We start from the raw sequence: 18,928 nt of genomic DNA, 5'->3' as shown, positions 1-18,928 counted from the left end.
TTTTTTTACGGTGTTCATCTGAGAGGTTAGGTCATGTGATATGTTTATAGAGCCGGTCGATACAGACGCGGCGATACCTAATATGTATACTTTTTTTCCCCCCTATTTTTTCCCAATTTTTTTTACTTTATTTGGGGAAAATAACGTTTTTGTTTATATTTACTTGAAACTTTTAATTTTTTGGGGGGAAAACTTTATTTTTTGTCCGACTTTGGGACTTCAACTTTTGGGGGTCTAATCCCTTTTACAATGCATTCCAATACTTCTGTATTGGAATGCATTGGCTGTATGGGTAATACTGTGTGTATTACTCATACAGCTTCTGGCCTGTGAGATGCAGGGGGCTGGATCTCACAGGCTCGTCACCGGAAGGCAGCGCAATGCCTTCCTTAGACATCGTGCTGCCTTCCATGCCATCGGGTCCCCCCCACAACCCGATGGCACCACCGCCCGCAACCGCCGGATAAGGTAAAAGCCTCAAACCGCAGGTCTGAATTGACCTGCGGTTTGCGGCGATCTCCGACACGGGGAGGTCACGGGACCACCCCCGCCGTTGTGACAGGATGCCCGCTGAATGATTTCAGCAGACATCCTGTGGCGATTAACCCCCGCCGCGCCGCAATTGCGATTTAAACTTAGGACGTACCGGTACGCCCTGAGTCCTTAAGGGGTTAAAATGCACAAACACACAATTTTCCAGGGAAAAAATGCTTTACAATAAATAAAAAAAAGAGAACATAAAGGGTGTCATTTATTAAGCTGAAATATGCATATATTAGGCAACTTCTACCCGCTCATGCCAGGTCTAAAAAAGTGGGGGTGGACTTCTGTAACGACCCAAACTACACAATTATCACTTATACCTATGCACAGTGAACACCATAAAAAAAATGCTAGAATTGCTGTTTTTTGCTTATCCACCACCAAAAAGACAGAATAAAAAGTGATTAAAAAAAGTCTTATTTACCTCAAAATGATACCAATAAAAACTACAAGGTGGCCCATACAAAATATCAAGTGGTCACGCAACTCCATAGAAAGAAAACAGTTATGGATCTTGGAATGCAGAAATGCAAATATTTTAAAAGGTTCTTTTTGGTATCACTGTAATCATACTGACCCAGAGAAAGTTATCTTCTTATTTATGCTGCAAAGTGAAGGTCACAAAATTGACAACATAAAAATGCAAGGGTGGGTGGCATTGCTATTTTTTCCATTCCTCCCCAGAAAGGATAGTTAATCAATGATTATGTGTAACTCAAAATACTGCATTAAAAACTACAACTTGTCCTGCAAAAAAAAAAAGCCGTCACATGGCTACATCGATGGAAAAATGAAACACGTATAGGTCTTGGAATCCGACAACAAAAAAAATTGCATGGTCACTAAGGCCCAAAATGCACACAGCGGGATTGGGTTTATATATTAACTATAGGGACTACTGGTATGTAACACAATTCTCTTTAATCCTAAAGCCTGTTAAGACAACATCCCTTATCCACAGGATAGGGGATAAGTGCCTGAACAGCAGGTCTGACTGCTGGGGCCTCCACCGATCCCAAGAACTGGGGCCTGTGCTACCTGTTTGAATGGAGTGGCAGACATGTTGCGTGACCTCCACTCCATTCAACCGGGGACTACTGTTGATATAATTGCTCTCTTAAAGGGTTTCTGTCACCCTGCAAAACTCATATTTTTTTTTTGGATAGTTAGATTGCTCATAGTGCGATATAGCAGAATATAATGCTCTTACTTACTTTCATGCGGCCGATTCTTTATAAAACGAACTTTTATAATATGTAAATGAGGGCTCTACCAGCAAGTAGGGCGTCTACTTGCTGGTAGCTGCTGCAGAAATCCGCCCCCTCGCCGTGTTGATTGACAGGGCCAGCCGTGATCTCCTCCTCCGGCCGGCCCTGTCAGTAATTCAAAAATCGCGCGCCTCGCGTCATTCGGCGCAGGCGCTCTGAGATGAGGAGGCTCGTCTCCTCAGCACTCCCTCAGTGCGCCTGCGCCGATGACGTCTTCTCATTCGGTGATGTCATCGGCGCAGGCGCACTGAGGGAGTGCTGAGGATACGAGCCTCCTCATCTCAGAGCGCCTGCGCCGAATGACGCGAGGCGCGCGATTTTTGAATTACTGACAGGGCCGGCCGGAGGAGGAGATCACGGCTGGCCCTGTCAATCAACACGGCGAGGGGGCGGATTTCTGCAGCAGCTACCAGCAAGTAGACGCCCTACTTGCTGGTAGAGCCCTCATTTACATATTATAAAAGTTCGTTTTATAAAGAATCGGCCGCATGAAAGTAAGTAAGAGCATTATATTCTGCTATATCGCACTATGAGCAATCTAACTATCCAAAAAAAAAAAAATGAGTTTTGCAGGGTGACAGAAACCCTAAGGTATTATAATAATAATTACAACAAGGCTATGTTCACAAATATATAAATGTATACACAAAATCACAAACAGAGCCTTAGACATTCTAAAATAAATTTTAAAGTACATTTGTTTCACGCTTTACCACACTAAAAGAATCTCCTCAGTACTTACGGCTGCAGAACTCAGGTATTTGTGACCATGTAAAATTTCCTAAACAAGCTATATTATTGTTGTACATGGTATTCTGAATATATCCAGGTCTACAGTTGTATTGTACTGAGCTGCCAACAAAGAAGGTGGTGATGTGTTTAAATCTGAGATCCAGTTGAGCAAAATGAAGTTCAGGTGCGTCACCACAAATGCCTGGTAAAAAACAAAATGAAGAAGATTTTCTTATTAATACAGAACAAAAAAATCTATTTGTATAACTTCTTAGATGACATTATTGAAATGTTTATTAATCATTCAACAAACTTTGAATACATTAATAATAAATGAGAATATAAGAAACTTACTCCCAGTTATTAGGCTTTCGCCCTAACCCCAAACTAACAAGATAGACTGTCTTAGTAATCCAAAACAAAAAAACTTTTTTTGCATAACTTTATATAGACGACATCATTAAAATACTTACTAACTATTCAACAAACTTTGCATAAATTAATGGTAAATGAGAATATAAGAAACTTACTCCCAGTTATTAGGCTCCCCCTGACCCCAGACTAACAAGATAGACTGTCAGCTCACTAAAGGATCAGAATATTTCCACCCATAGAAGTCCATGGAGTGCAAGAGTGGGAGAAGGAGTGAGCTGAGGGAAGATATTAATACCATGTAAGTCATATATTGTGACTTACAGGCACTCTGATGAAGTGATAGAGGGAGCTCCCATTCTTTGTCAAACCTCTTGGTTGACATGGTCACTAGTGAATTAGTGAATACAACATGTAAGAGTTTAAACAGCTTGGGACAGAGATCTACTATACCAGTGTTGGCAAACCTGTGGCACGAGTGCCATAGGGGGCACTCAGAGACCTCTCTGTGGGCACGCGTGCCCTTGAAAAAGTATAAGGTGTACCAATATGCCATAGACTTTTCCTGACATTCATCAGCGCAGGGTGTGCTGTGAAAGGCATAGGCAGTGCAGCAATGCTGCTGCTGCCTGAAACAAGCAGATACAAATCTCCTTACAGAAAAGAGCTTTGTTATTGGATGCTTTGAGCAGGCTGTCAGAGCATTCGGCGCACTGCTTTCAAGATGTGAAGGGGGAGGGTCCTTCAGTGGCACGTAGTGTTGATCACGGCACCATAGTGCTCGGGCCGAACACATCGGAAAGCTCGGCTGCTCTACCGAGCACCCGAGCATAATGGAAGTCAATGGGAGAACCCGAGCATTAAACCAAGCACTCCCTGCTCTGCAGAGGGGAGGGTGCCTGGTTCATAGGAAAAGGTCAAAAAAAGATGGAAACATCACCAAAATGGTTCAGGAACAGCATTGGGAGGATGTCTGGATGCATCTTGGACTCCCAGGTCGCTGCTGGGAACCATGTTGTCCGAGTAGTACGCCAATTTTACAGACTGACAATAATACGCAAAAAAACTAAGATAAAATCGATTTTAGAGGAAAAATTGTTAGGAAACATGATTTCCTATATATTTTCTTGTATATAAAGTGCAAGTGCTGCCAAAAATTACAAGGAAGAGGCACTCCGATACAACCTGTATATCACATAAAGGAGGGCCTCATTCACATTATGGTACAATTGTTCAGGTAGTGGGACTCCTACACTCATAAAGCCTATGCACTAAGGGAAAGGGCTGCCAAAAATTACAAGGAACTGGCACTACATACACCCTTTGTTACACAAAAAGGAGGGCATCATACACAGCCTTGAAAAATTATGATTGATGGCCTGCTGGTGACCCTCAAAAACATTTGGAGCAAGGGCCTGCTGGTGACCCTCTAAAACATCATGGGCGAGGGCCTGCTGCCGCTTTGGTGACTCTAGATAACCTGGGCCTGAACGCATGTCCCCGTGACAGCGACGATCCATTCGGATGTCTGCCCTATCAACTTTCAATGTTATTTTCAGCGCCAACCATGGGTAATGGGGAATCAGGGTTTGATTCCATAGAGGGAGCCTGAGAAACAGCTACGGCTACCACTTCCAAGCAAGGCAGCATGCACGCAAATTACCTAATAGGTATAATTAGGTGAGGGACTGCAGGTGAGCTGACCCTCAAAAAGATTGTAGATGAGGGCCTGCAGGTGAGCTGACCCTCTAAAAAATTATATGCGAGGGCCTGCAGGTGATCTGACTCTCTAAAAAATGATATGTGAGGGCCTGCTGCTGAGCTGACCCTCTAAAACATTATGCTTGAAGGCCTGATGCTGAGCTGACCATTTAAAAAATTATGGGAGAGTGCCTGCGGCTTAGCTGACCAATGAAAAAATTTACATTGTTCAAAGCAGGCCGAGTGGCCTGAATACTTCAGCTAGGAATAATGGAATAGGACTCCTGTTCTATTTTGTTGGTTTTTGGAACTGGGGCCATAATTAAGAGGGACAGCTGGGGGCATCCGTATTGCGCCGCTAGAGGTGAAATTCTTGGACTGGCGCAAGACAAACCAAAGCGAAATAAATTTTTTAGCACACACGTTAAAGTGCAGATCTGCCACTGGTAATGTCACTGTCAAAAGCGGACTGTCACGGCGGACAGGATCTAAGATACACAGATAAAAAAACAAACAAGTATCTAGGTGAGAATCTGGGGATAAGGTCACCTCCTAGCAAATCCCTAACAGCTCTCCCTATACTGCTAAGCCCACATTCAGACCCTTATGGTGGGAATAATGTGTCCTCGTGCCTGGGCTGAAAATACCCTAGAATCCCTGAGATGGTGAAAGGGGAAAAGGGGCAGCCTGCTCCCTCAGAACCAGGAGGGGACGTCACTCAAACAGCCTAGACAGCAAACCAAAGAAATCAGAAACCAACTAATCTTATCAGAGCAGGAACAGCCAATCCTTCCTTCCTTGCTTCCACAGCCTGACAGAAGCTATAACCCGCACGGAACCCTGGGAGTGAGAGTAATTTAAACCAACGACCCCACCCAGAGAACCTGAAGGGAGGCGGATTTAGCACGACTCCAAAACAAAACAAATGACTAGACACGTGCTGCTAATCTGGCAGACCTCTGCAAATCGTCTGAGCAGGGCATGACACGGACACTGTCTATTGAAAAAGTACACTGTATGTCACAGATAAATTTCTTAAGCACACACGTTACACTGCAGATTTGGCACTGGTAATGTCACTGTCCGCAGCAGACACCACCTACGAAAAAAGTACACTGTATGTCACAGATAAATTTTTTAACCAAACACGTTACATTGGAGATGTGGCGCAGCTAATGTCACTGTCCGCAGAGAACACCGTCTACGGAAAAAGTACACTGGATGTCAGATATTTTTTTGATGCGCACACTTTACACTGGAGATGTTGCACAGCTAATGTCACTGTTAGAAGCAGACATACACTTTACACAGGAGATGAGGCGCGGATAATTTAACTGTCCATAGCGGACACCGTCTACGGAAAAAGTACACTGGATGTTACTGATATTTTAGGTATGCGCACACTTTACACAGGAGACACTATTAGACGCTATTTAGCGCAGGATGCACTAAAAATATATATTGCTGCTGTCACACACAATAGTCCTTAAAAGGACTTTTGGGTCTCTGAAAAGTTTTTCTAATAAAAATCTTACAATAACACTCCCTACACTCTGTCCCTTCCTATGCACAGCTCTACCTAAGACTGAGCAATTTAGTGCAGGTTGCGCTACAAACATATATTGCTGCTATCACACACAATAGACCTTAAAAGGACTTTTGGGTCTCTAAAAAGTTTTTGTAATAAAATCTTCCAATAATACTCCCTACACTGTCTTTCCCTTCCTATGCTCAGCTCTCCCTGACTAAGACTGAGCTGAACACGTGTCATCGGGTGCTTTATAGCACCCGATGACGCGTTCCGGACAGCCAATCACTGTAATGCCAGTAGCCAACATGGCTACAGCATTCCAGTGCACTCCAGTACCTCCCTGCACGTTTATTGGCTGCATAGCAGCCAAGAAACGTGCGGGGAGAAGACTTGAGCATTGCCCTCAAGCACATGCGGTACTGGGCTGAGTACCGCCATGTGCCGAGCATCAAGATGCTCGAGCCGAACATGTGTTCGGCCGAGCATGCTCAATCAGTGGCACGCGATCTTCACCAAGTGGCGCCAGGTAGGGTAAGAGGCCTTGGGGTCCCTGATGTTGCAGTGGTAGGCAGTGGGCTTTAGCAGGGGTCCCAGCTCATCCCAGTCTGAAGCGCTCAGGAGAATAATGCTGTAGTGCTGTAGTGAAGGCAGTCTCAAAATAAAGTCTATAGGACGCCTTTACCATCCTGCTCATCAGTGATGAGAAGCAGTGCTCTGCTGAGCGCTTCAGACTGTTTGTTATAGATATCAGCAGGGGTTTCAGAGATCAACACTTCCTACAGGAACATTTATAACTCGCATCCTATTCTAAATCCATAGGCATGTCTGGCCGATCTCATCCTAGGGTCCGTGATGTCCTTAACGGGAGTACGTTTGTTCCCTTGGATGCTTTAATTCCTTCCGATAGTAGACAGGGGCAATATTGGCTAGAGTATGCTCAGCTTAAATCATTTATCAGGGATCTCCTTCCACACCGCTCATGCCCGGAGTTGACTGACTTTGACGGTCTTTTCTTGAAACCGGACCTACACTACAAAGTGCTTTCTCAGCTTTACAAGACCTTGACGAAACTTAGTAATTACGACCTAGCGCCTTGCTTTGGGAAGTGCGAATTGGACCTTCATCGCACTTTCTCCCCAGCAGAGGTTGATAAAATATGTACACTCTCTCACGGTCTATCGATTTCGACTCAGGCTCAGGAAAAGAATTTCAAAATACTGTCCCGATGGTACTACTGCCCTTCCACCCCCTATAAAATGTTTCCTTCAACTACTGATATTTGTTGGAGATGCAAATCGGAAGTTGACACTATGCTTCACATTTGGTGGGGTTGCCCTAAGATTAAAAGATTCTGGGATCAAGTGCTAGACGTCTTTAAGCAGTTCTCAGGGAAAGTGATTACAAACTCACTCACTTTACGCTTCTCTCATTGATACCTGGCTCGGTTTCCATGGTAAAGAAAAGTGATTTAAGATTTTTCCTCACGGCGGCCCGGATGACTATTCCGTGGCACTGGAAGATGGATCGCGCTCCCTCTCTCTATGAATGGGCTGGGGAATTAAGGTTTCTGATTAGGATGGAGGAACTAATTGCTACCTCACACGATCGGGATGATAGATTTGAGGCTAGGTGGAGGCCCCTTCTTGATTTTATTGGTTCTCCTGAGTTTTCCACAAGAATACAGGATCTGGGGTCTTCAACGTAATAGATTATAGTGTTCGGCTGGTTCCAGAGACTGGAAATACCTGGTTAGTGAGTAAACTGGGGCGTTGCACTCAGAGTTTCCCTCCCTTTCCCCTCACCTTCCTTCCCCATTTTCCTTGCCTCCCTCCTGTTTCCTGTTCTTTCTCTTTTATATTCTGTCTTTCTATGTTATTCTTTATTAGCTCACTCAGATTGTGATTGGTTCATAGATTCTTATTTCACCTTATTGCTATTAACAGAGGATCCGTTGTGGTCCTTTAAGGTCATATTTTGCTTTGAATTAGCCGAACACCTTGTTTACCAATTTTTAGCTATTGGCAGAGGAGTCTGTGTGTTCTCTTAATGCCTGTATATTGTTATGACATATCTGTAAAACAAGGAAACTGTTTTTTTTTTTAGCTTTTGATTGTTATCGACTAAGGATCCTGCGTGTTCCTGTCGTGACTATTTTTTGCTTTGAATATTCTGAAAACTTTAATAAATTCAGAGTAAACATAAATCCATAGGCATTAATATGGAGTTGGTCCCCCATTGTAGCTAAAACAGCCTCCACTCTTCTGGGAAGGCATTCTACAAGATTTTGGAGTGGATTTTGGAGAGTCTGTGGGAATTTTTGCCCACTCATCAGAAAAGCATTTGTCAGGTCACACATGGATGTTGGGTGAGAGGGTGTTTGATAGAGTTGAGGTCAGGGCACTGTGTGAACCAGTCAAGGTCTTCCACACCACACTCACCCAACTGTACCTTCGTGGATCTTGCTTTGAACTCTTTTTTATACACTTTGTGCTGGAACAGAAACAGGCCTTCCACAAACCATTCTCACCAAGTTAAAAGAATATGATTGTCCAAAATGTCTTGGCATGCTAAAGGATTAAAATTCACTTTCACTGGAACTAAGGGGCCTAGGCCAACCCTTGAAAAACAACCCCATAGCATTATCCCTTCTCCACTAGACTGTATAGTTGCTACAATGCTTTGGAGTGGGTCCAAAACAAAGATAACATGTGATGCAAATATTTGCATGTCTTCTGTTTTGGACTCACTCCTGCTTTTGTATTTCAAATCATGATCAAATCCTGATGCAAAACACTGATGATGTGATAGAGGCCTTATTGACGCTCAAACAACAGGACCCATTTTTTTTCTTATTTTTCAAAAACAGAAAAATAACAAAAAAGATGGGTCCTGTTGTTTGACATATCAGAACCGAAAAATAAATGATAGCCAATCACGGACACTTGTGGCCCCTTAACAGACTGGTAAGGGTGGCAACCACATGAAGAGTCACAATAGTGGCCCCGTAAGAGAGTGGGGAAGGTGGCAACAGCATGACAATAGTGTCCTCGGAAAAGAGTGGTGCGGGTGGAAAAAAGCATAAAGAGTCACAATAGTGGAACACAGTGGGGAGGGGGGGCAACAGCAGTCGCAGTACCAGCACAAGTTGGTGGCAGATCACAGTAAGTATAATGTTTCAAAGACCCTTTAGACCCAGGAAATTCAAATTATATAGTTCAAATAGTCTAGTTTCCTAGACTAGTAAGCTCCCGTTTCCGGTCAACTTAAAACATAACGTTTATTTTATTTATTAAGAATAATAGAATATAAAACGGGAGAACAAAGGAAAACTTTAAAATTCTAGGTATAGCAGGACTCTTTGGGCAGAGATAGGGGTTACTTCACCCATATATTCTGCCTCCATAACATGCGTCCATCTGCCTTTTGCTTTATGTTTTAGCGACACACTTTATTTGCCTTGATGGAATTTATGTTAGGAGGTCGTCTATTCAGTCGCTTTAGATAATTTTCTTTCCGTATTTATCTATCTTTAGCGCGACTCTCCACCACTTGTGGTCATGGTTTAGAGGGGTCTGCAGTTACTCCTCGCCGTGACACTGGTCCTACCAAACCTAATCTAAAATCTTAAGGCTAGAGCTCCCCCAACATGTTTCACCACTGAACGTGGCTTCTTCAGGGGAATGGAGCTACTATCAACAAGAATGCTTTTCAAAGGTGCTCTTTTAACCTCTGTGGGTGGATCATTAGGTATGCTGCAGCCAAACGCTGCTAAGCATCTTGATTGACAGTCTGGTGGCCCAATCAGAACCTTTATTGCTATGTTTTCGTCATATAATCGCGTCTTGCGTTCATTCTTGCATACTGCGCATGCATAAGAACTTTAATTTTATAATCGGAAGTGTGACTGTACTGAGCATGCGCCTATACTTAGACATTTCAGCTCGCGTTCATACACCTTAATAAAATGGGAATGGTTGGTGATATTAACTTCCTGTTTGTGGCACATTAGTATATGTGAGAGGGGAAACTTTTCAAGATGGGTAGTGACCATGGCGGCCATTTTGAAGTCGGCCATTTTGAATCCAACTTTTGTTTTTTCAATAGGAAGAGGGTCATGTGACACATCAAACTTATTGGGAATTTCACAAGAAAAACAATGGCGTGCTTGGTTTTAACGTAACTGTATTATTTCATGAGTTATTTACAAGTTTCTGACCACTTATAAAATGTGTTCAATGTGCTGCCCATTGTGTTGAATTGTCAATGCAACCCTTTTCTCCCACTCTTCACACTCTGATAGCAACACCGCAGGAGAAATGCTAGCACAGGCTTCCAGTATCCGTAGTTTCAGGTGCTGCACATCTCGTATCTTCACAGCATAGACTATTGCCTTCAGATGATACTAGATGTGCAGCACCTGAAACTACGGATACTGGAAGCCTGTGCTAGCATTTCTCCTGCGGTGTTGCTATCAGTGTGTGATGAGTGGGAGAAGAGGGTTGCATTGACAATCCAACACAATGGGCAGCACATTGAACACATTTTATAAGTGGTCAGAAACTTGTAAATAACTCATGAAAGAATAAAGTTACATTAAAACCATTTCTTGTGAAAATCCCAATAAGTTTGATGTGTCACATGACCCTCTTCCTATTGAAAAAACAAAAGTTGGATTCAAAATGGCCGACTTCAAAATGTCCGCCATGGTCACCACCCATCTTGAAAAGTTTCCCCCCTCACATATACTAATGTGCCACAAACAGGAAGTTAATATCACCAACCATTCCCATTTTATTAAGGTGTATCCATATAAATGGCCCACCCTGTACAATTAAAGCTTTGTTAAACACTGTCCCTAGCACTTGGCACATCTGTCCCTATGCTCAGTTCACAGTAAACTGGTGGAGACTGGATGGGAGTAGGCTTTTTATAGGGCTGTGACATCACAGGGGGTGACTATCTGCTGATTGGGTGGCTGCACAGCATTATGGGTCATATTGCAATCCCGGGCTTCTTACTTTTACTTTGTAACAGTAGCCACCTTTTTAGGAGAAAATCAATTTGTTACTTTGATTCACTAAACACTATTGGTGATGTAAGGCTTGCATGCAGCTACTTAGCCATGGAAACCGATACTATGAAGCTTCTGGGTCAGAGCGCCGATTTTAATGCTAAAAGTGGTTTGAAACTATGACGTTTTCGAGTCTGTAGAACATTGGTGACTTGGTGGTGACCTTGCTCTGTAACTAACTTGCTGCAATGGTGCATCAGAATTCAGTACCTCGCTCAAATTCAGTGAGTTCTTTAGATTAATAAATGGTTTTAAAGACATGACTATGTTCTTGGTTTTATAAACCTGTGGAAATTGGGATGAATTAAACACCTGAATTCAACAATTAAGAGCTATGTCCCAATACTTTTCTCCATATACCGTTAATTACAGCCATCACCTGCTGGTAAGGAGCAGGCGCAGCAAGATTTAATAATACAGTGGTTTGCAGGAATGACCCACTTACTGGAATGTACTGATACATCATGGGGCAGAAGGGATTAACAGATTAAATGATTAATTCATGCCTTCAAACTGTTTGTTCTAAATGGGCAAACTTCCTTTGTTGTATACATTGTATTAACATAGCACGCCAATGTTTTTCCCTAAATAGTGCAGAATAAGCTATTATTAACCCAGCCCAGTCCAGTTCTAACTGTGTGTGCGCCTCGATGTACAGTTATGTTGTGGAGATGAGCAAGTCACTGTGCTTCACTTCTCAGATTCTGTGGTAATTTATGACTTTGACATCTAAGTGGTTAGGAAGAAGGAGGGACACCTTCCACTGCTTCCCCCCATGTGACACAATGACAGGGTTCCAATTGTTAAGAAGACAGGGGGCCCCCAGGTTTGCCATGTACATATGTCCAGTAGACCCTTCCAGAGGAGTTACATTTATTTCCATCAGTAAAAGTCTTTATTATTGGAAAAGAAAAAAACCTATACAAATTTACTATTGCCAAATTTGCATGAATAATAAACAAGACACTGCCACAGTTTGCCTGTCTACTATCATATTCGGTACTGTATGGCTGCTGCTACCACCACGCCATTGCCACTGCTGGCCTGTTTAGCATCATGCTCCATTCTGTATGGCTTCTCCTACGACCATCATGCCTCTGCCGCTGTCTGCCTGCCTACATTCATGTTCTGTACCATATGGCTGCTGCTGCCACCACCATTGCAGCTGCTGTTCCATGTTGCTAATACTCTATTGCCACTTCCATTACCTCTACGTCTACTACCATTACTGCTACACAGTTGCCACTACTACTACTACCCCTAAACAGCCACACACACATCTACTGCCTGTTCTCTGCTGTGTTGCTATTGCTTCAGCTACTATTGTGGCATATGCCACTATTACCCTGCTGTTTCCACACTCACACTGTACTGCTGCTGCCCCCAATTAAAAGGGGTAATTTTTCCAGGCTCATTCAAAATAAGCCACTCTTTGTTTCCTTCAGGTGATGCACTATGATGCATCTGGCTATTTTAATTTTGTAGCTATCGTAAGGTAAGATGGCATCTGGTACAGTATCTTACAGTGCATTTCACTGTAAAAAAAATACCACTAGGAAACCCTTATACTCCTAATGCCATTATTTGAAAGGATTATTGTCTCAAGCCCTTCCATTAAAGGACATATCAGTCATTTATAAATTGCTTATCACTCTACAGCAAGAACCTTTTCATAATCATTCATATGTGATTAAATTGGAACATGCCTTCGGTAGGGAAATTCCACTCTCTCTGTGGCAATGTATATCGTCCAATTCCCCAAAAAACTTCAATTTGTACCCTATATAAGGAGAATCAATATAAGCTACTATTGACTTTTGCACAGTCTTAACCCTATGATGTCCAATGTTTGTTAGTGTTTTAGTGAGTATGGTGCATCTTTATTTCACATACAGTATACTGGAAATGTTCTCAAATTGCATTCTTTTGAAGAAAAATTAGAAAATGTCCTTTGTTCTTCCTCCAGATTGTCCTAAAAGTTGTACCAGGTTGTTCCTCCTTCTACTATCATTTGCGAATGCTTATGTACCCTTCACTGGCTGTTTATTGGATTTTTGCAACATGATAAAAGATATTAGCTCAATGCAATATCTCACTGCTCTTCTGAATGATAAGATGGAAAAATGTACTACATTTTGGGAACCATGAGACATGTATTGATCAACATGAGAACCTGGTAATCCAACCTAATCTCTTACTTGTTGTTGGGTAGCAATTCTTCTTTCTCCTTTCTTCCTTTCCTTTTTCCTTTATGCATCTCTTATTTTTAGTTCACTTATGTATGGTGTATCATTTATACTTTGTTGTTCTGATATGGATAATTTCGGTCTTTGACAACTTTTATGTGGTAATTCTTAATGTAATAATCACATGCATTTGTATTCCACATTATGGTTTTCATTAGAGAAAAGCGAAGTTTGGAAAATTTGATTCAGACAATTTGCCGAAGTTCTTCAAGAAAGGTCTAATTTATTGCTGAGGACTTAACTGTGCAGGCCCCAAGATTCAAGTAGTGGCCTCATGGCAGAGTGGGGATGGTGGCTGCAGCAGCACTAGTGGCCCCATGACAGAGTGGAGAGGGTGGCAGCAGCATTAGTGGCAGTAACCATGGCAAAAGTGGCCTCATGACAGAGTGGGGGGGGGGGGGAAGCAACAGTGGCAATAAGGCTGTTTTAACATCACTGTTTATGTTTCAGTTTTTTTAATCCATCAGAAGTACATAAAACAAAAAAGAAAAACAATCCTGTATTGAGCATCCATAAAGCCTCTTTCAGATGGTTAGTATTTTGTCAGTGTTTTGCATCAGTATTTGATCAGTAATTGTAAGCCAAAAACAGGAGTTGGTCCAAAACAGAAATAAAATGTAATGGAATTATTTGCATCTCATCTGTGTTTCGGACCCACTACTGCTTTTGGCTTACAAATTCTAAGCAATTGCTGTTGTAAAACACTGACCAAACACTGACTAAAAGAACATATTAGCTATGATCAATTTGGGTTGAGTTGGTCGAGTGATTTATGTGGTTCATTCCAATAACCAATGACACTCCTCCTGGATAGCAGTAATCTAGCTGCCATGTTTGATCCATCCAGCAAGTTTGGCCCATCTGGTTTTATCCTAAATACATGTTGAAAGCAAAATACCATTAAGTTCATAGTATGGAGGGATCTCAGACCTTATTTGTCATGGCTGTCAAATGATGCAGAATACATTTTTCATAACAGACAGAACATGGTAGCTAGGAATGATGAATTTGGGTCCAGTTGGTGGAGCGAATTTTCTGGTAATACCGTCGAAGTTCTGACCATAAATTATTGCAATAACAATGCAGACTATTTCTTTTGCTAAAAGAACATATTAGGTATGATGAATTTGGGTGTAGTTGGTGGAGGGATTGTGTGGTTCATTCCAATAACGACAAACCTCCCGTATGGCAATAATCTAGCTGCCATGTTTGATCCATGCAGGAAGTTCGGCCCATATGGTTTTAATCCTAATGCAAGGAGTTATTTGATCCCAGGTGTTCCTCATCCAACTTTCTTGAAGGCCAAGTGGGATTTAGCACTAACTATTCTGTGATGCCCTTGCATGTCCAGGGCTGCACAAGCACTGCACTGAATGGATTGCTGTGTGTCTACCCTTTGCCAACAGGTGCAGGTTACCTGCTCAACGTCGTTCATCATAGGGATCGGGTATTGTAATACTGGAGCAATTTATTCGCTAAAAGACTAATTTTTTCGCTAGAAGACTAATGTTTTCGCTAACAGAATAATTTTTCAGATAAAAAAAACAACCATAAAACCTAACAGAAGAAGTTAAATATCAATGTGAACACACTACAAACAGTAGAATGAGACAGGTGTATCACCCCAATTTGTGAATCACAGCCTAATAGAATTGCTTATCTATTAATCAATGTGAACATGCCACAAACAAGAGTATGAGACAGATGAATCAGCCCAATTTGTGAACCACGGCCTAATAGAATTGCTTATCTATTAATCCATGTGGACACGCCAAAGAACAATACAGTGAGACAGGTGTATCACTCCAATTTGTGAATCACGGCCTAATAGAAATGCTTATCTAGTAATCAATGTGGACACTCCAAAAACAGTAGAATGAGACAGGTGTATCACCCCAATTTGTGAATCAGGGCCTAATAGAATTGATTATCTAGTAATCAATGTGGACACGCCCCAAAAAAAGAACAAACAAGAGTATGAGACAGGTGTATCACCCCAATTTGTGAATCTCAGCCTAATAGAATTACTTATCTATTAATCAATGTGGACATGCCACAAACAGTAGAATGAGATAGGTGTATCACTCCAATTTGTGAATCACGGCCTAATAGAATTGCGTATCTATTAATCAATGTGGACACGCCACAAACAGTAGAATGAGACAGGTGTATCACCCCAATTTGTGAATCACGGCCTAATAGAGTTGCTTATTAGTGTTGAGCGAGCATGCTTGAGCGCCATGCTCGAGTCTCCTCCCCGCACGTTTTACGGCTGCTAAGCAGCCAATAAATGTTCAGGTAAGTACTGCCATGTTGGCTACTGGCACTGCAGTGATTGGCTGGCTGAAATGCGTCATCGGGTGCTGCGCTTAGGAGGGGACAGATAGTGTAGGGAGTGTGATCACAATATATTCAACAGAAAAACGTTTTAAAGACCCAAAAGTCCTTTTAAGGACTATTGTATTGTGTGTGGTGGCAGTCTGGCATCAATATAATTTAGCCATCAAATTTTTTCCCCCATACTTTGCAATACTTTTTCGATAGAGGGTGTTTGCAGTGACATGTGACATCTGTGCTGCAATACCTTCTGTGTGTCAGGGCCAGATATTGGGAAAAATATTACTGACAACAAATATATATTTTTTTTCCATAATTAATCCACACTTTGCCTATAAACGGTGTCTGCAGTGAATTGTCACATCTGCGCTGCAATAGCGTGTGTCAGGGCCAGATATTGGGGAAAATATTACTGACAACAAATATATTTTTTCCATAATTTATCCACACTTTGCATATAAACGTTGTCTGCAGTGAATTGTCACATCTGTGCTGCAATAGCGTGTGTCAGGGCCAGATATTGGGAAAAATATTAGCAAAAACAATTATATTTTTTCCATAATTTATCCACACTTTGCCTATAAACGGTGTTTGCAGTGAATTGTCACATTTGCGCTGCAATAGCGTGTGTCAGGGCCAGATATTGGGAAAAATATTACTGACAACAAATATATTTTTTCCATAATTTATCCACACTTTGCCTATAAATGGTGTCTGCAGTGAATTGTCACATCTGCGCTGCAATAGCGTGTGTCAGGGCCAGATATTGGGAAAAATATTAGCGAAAACAATTATATATTTTCCATAATTTGTCCACACTTTGCCTATAAACGGTGTCTGCAGTGAATTGTCACATCTGCGCTGCAATAGCGTGTGTTGGGGCCAGATATTAGGAAAAATATTACTGACAACACATATATTTTTTCCATAATTTATTCACACTGCATATAAACGGTGTCTGCAGTGAATTGTCACATCTGCGCTGATATAGCGTGTGTCAGGGCAAGATATTGGGAAAAATATTAGCAAAAACAATTATATTTTTTCCATAATTTATCCACACTTTGCCTATAAATGGTGTCTGCAGTGAATTGTCACACCTGCTCTGCAATAGCGTGTATGTGGGTCAGGGCCAGATATTGTGAAAAATATTACTGACAACAAATATATTTCTTCCATAATTTATCCACACTTTGCCTATAAACGGTGTCTGCAGTGAATTGTCACATCTGCGCTGCAATAGCGTGCGTCAGGGCCTGATATTGGGAAAAATATTAGCAAAAACAATTACAAACCGGATTCCCAAAAAGTTGGGACACTAAACAAATTGTGAATAAAAACTGAATGCAATGATGTGGAGATGGCAAATGTCAATATTTTATTTGTAATAGAACGTAGATGACAGATCAAACGTTTAATCCGAGTAAATGTATCATTCAAAATTTCACGGTGTCAACAAATCCCCAAAAAGTTGGGACAAGTAGCAATAAGAGGCTGGAAAAAGTAAATTTGAGCAGAACGAAGAGCTGGAAGACCAATTAACACTAATTAGGTCAATTGGCAACATGATTGGGTATAAAAAGAGCTTCTCAGAGTGGCAGTGTCTCTCAGAAGCCAAGATGGGTAGAGGATCACCAATTCCCACAATGTTGCGCAGAAAGATAGTGGAGCAATATCAGAAAGGTGTTACCCAGAGAAAAATTGCAAAGACTTTGCATCTATCATCATCAACTGTGCATAACATCATCCGAAGATTCAGAGAATCTGGAACAATCTCTGTGCGTGAGGGTCAAGGCCGTAAAACCATACTGGATGCCCGTGATCTCCGGGCCCTTAAACGACACTGCACCACAAACAGGAATGCTACTGTAAAGGAAATCACAGAATGGGCTCAGGAATACTTCCAGAAACCATTGTCAGTGAACACAATCCACCGTGCCATCCGCCGTTGCCAGCTGAAACTCTACAGTGCAAAGAAGAAGCCATTTCTAAGCAAGATCCACAAGCTTAGGCGTTTTCCCTGGGCCAGGGATCATTTAAAATGGAGTGTGGCAAAATGGAAGACTGTTCTGTGGTCAGACGAGTCACGATTCAAAGTTCTTTTTGGAAATCTGGGACGCCATGTCATCCGGACCAAAGAGGAATAGGACAACCCAAGTTGTTATCAAGGCTCAGTTCAGAAGCCTGCATCTCTGATGGTATGGGGTTGCATGAGTGCGTATGGCATGGGCAGCTTGCATGTCTGGAAAGGCACCATCAATGCAGAAAAATATATTCTCCCACCCAGACGTCATCTCTTTCAGGGAAGACCCTGCATTTTTCAACAAGATAATGCCAGACCACATTCTGCATCAATCACAACATCATGGCTGCGTGGGAGAAGGATCCGGGTACTGAAATGGCCAGTCTGCAGTCCAGATCTTTCACCTATAGAGAACATTTGGCGCATCATAAAGAGGAAGGTGCAACAAAGAAGGCCCAAGACGATTGAACAGTTAGAGGCCTGTATTAGACAAGAATGGGAGAGCATTCCTATTTGTAAACTTGAGAAACTGGTCTCCTCGGTCCCCAGACGTCTGTTGAGTGTTGTAAGAAGAAGGGGAGATGCCACACAGTGGTGAAAATGGCCTTGTCCCAACTTTTTGGGGATTTGTTGACACCATGAAATTCTGATTCAAACATATTTTTCCCTTAAAATGGTACATTTTCTCAGTTTAAACTTTTGTTCCGTGATTTATGTTCTATTCTGAATAAAATATTAGAAGTTGGCACCTCCACATCATTGCATTCAGTTTTTATTCACGATTTGTATAGTGTCCCAACTTTTTTGGAATCCGGTTTGTATATTTTTTCCATAATTTATCCACACTTTGCCTATAAACGGTGTCTGCAGTGAATTGTCACATCTGCGCTGCAATAGCGTGTGTGTGTATGTCAGGGCCAGATATTGGGAAAAATATTAGCGAAAACAATTATATTTTTTCCATAATTTATCCACACTTTGCCTATAAACGGTGTCTGCAGTGAATTGTCACATCTGTGCTGCAATAGCGTGTGTCAGGGCCTGATATTGGGAAAAATATTAGTGAAAACAATTTTTTTTCCATAATTTATCCACATTTTTCCT

General features: G+C 41.9%; 2 protein-coding genes across 2 annotated transcripts in view; both read right to left on the bottom strand.

The window, feature by feature from the left end:
- Positions 1-18,928, bottom strand: part of LOC120995068 (C4b-binding protein alpha chain-like) — a 694,048-nt gene that overhangs the window by 66,643 nt on the left and 608,477 nt on the right. The window lies entirely within an intron of this gene.
- The window catches only part of LOC120995069 (C4b-binding protein alpha chain-like), a 362,014-nt gene that overhangs the window by 66,643 nt on the left and 276,443 nt on the right, over positions 1-18,928 (bottom strand). Inside the window, exon 12 of the mRNA XM_040424050.1 lies at positions 2,554-2,745. Coding sequence (XP_040279984.1) covers positions 2,554-2,745 — 192 coding nt within the window. The remainder of the gene's footprint in view (positions 1-2,553; positions 2,746-18,928) is intronic.

This window comes from Bufo bufo, chromosome 3 (genome assembly GCF_905171765.1).
Source record: "Bufo bufo chromosome 3, aBufBuf1.1, whole genome shotgun sequence".
NCBI classification, from domain to species: domain Eukaryota; kingdom Metazoa; phylum Chordata; class Amphibia; order Anura; family Bufonidae; genus Bufo; species Bufo bufo.
Note: the sequence above shows the minus strand (reverse complement) of the source record. Positions and strands in the feature narration are given on the sequence as shown.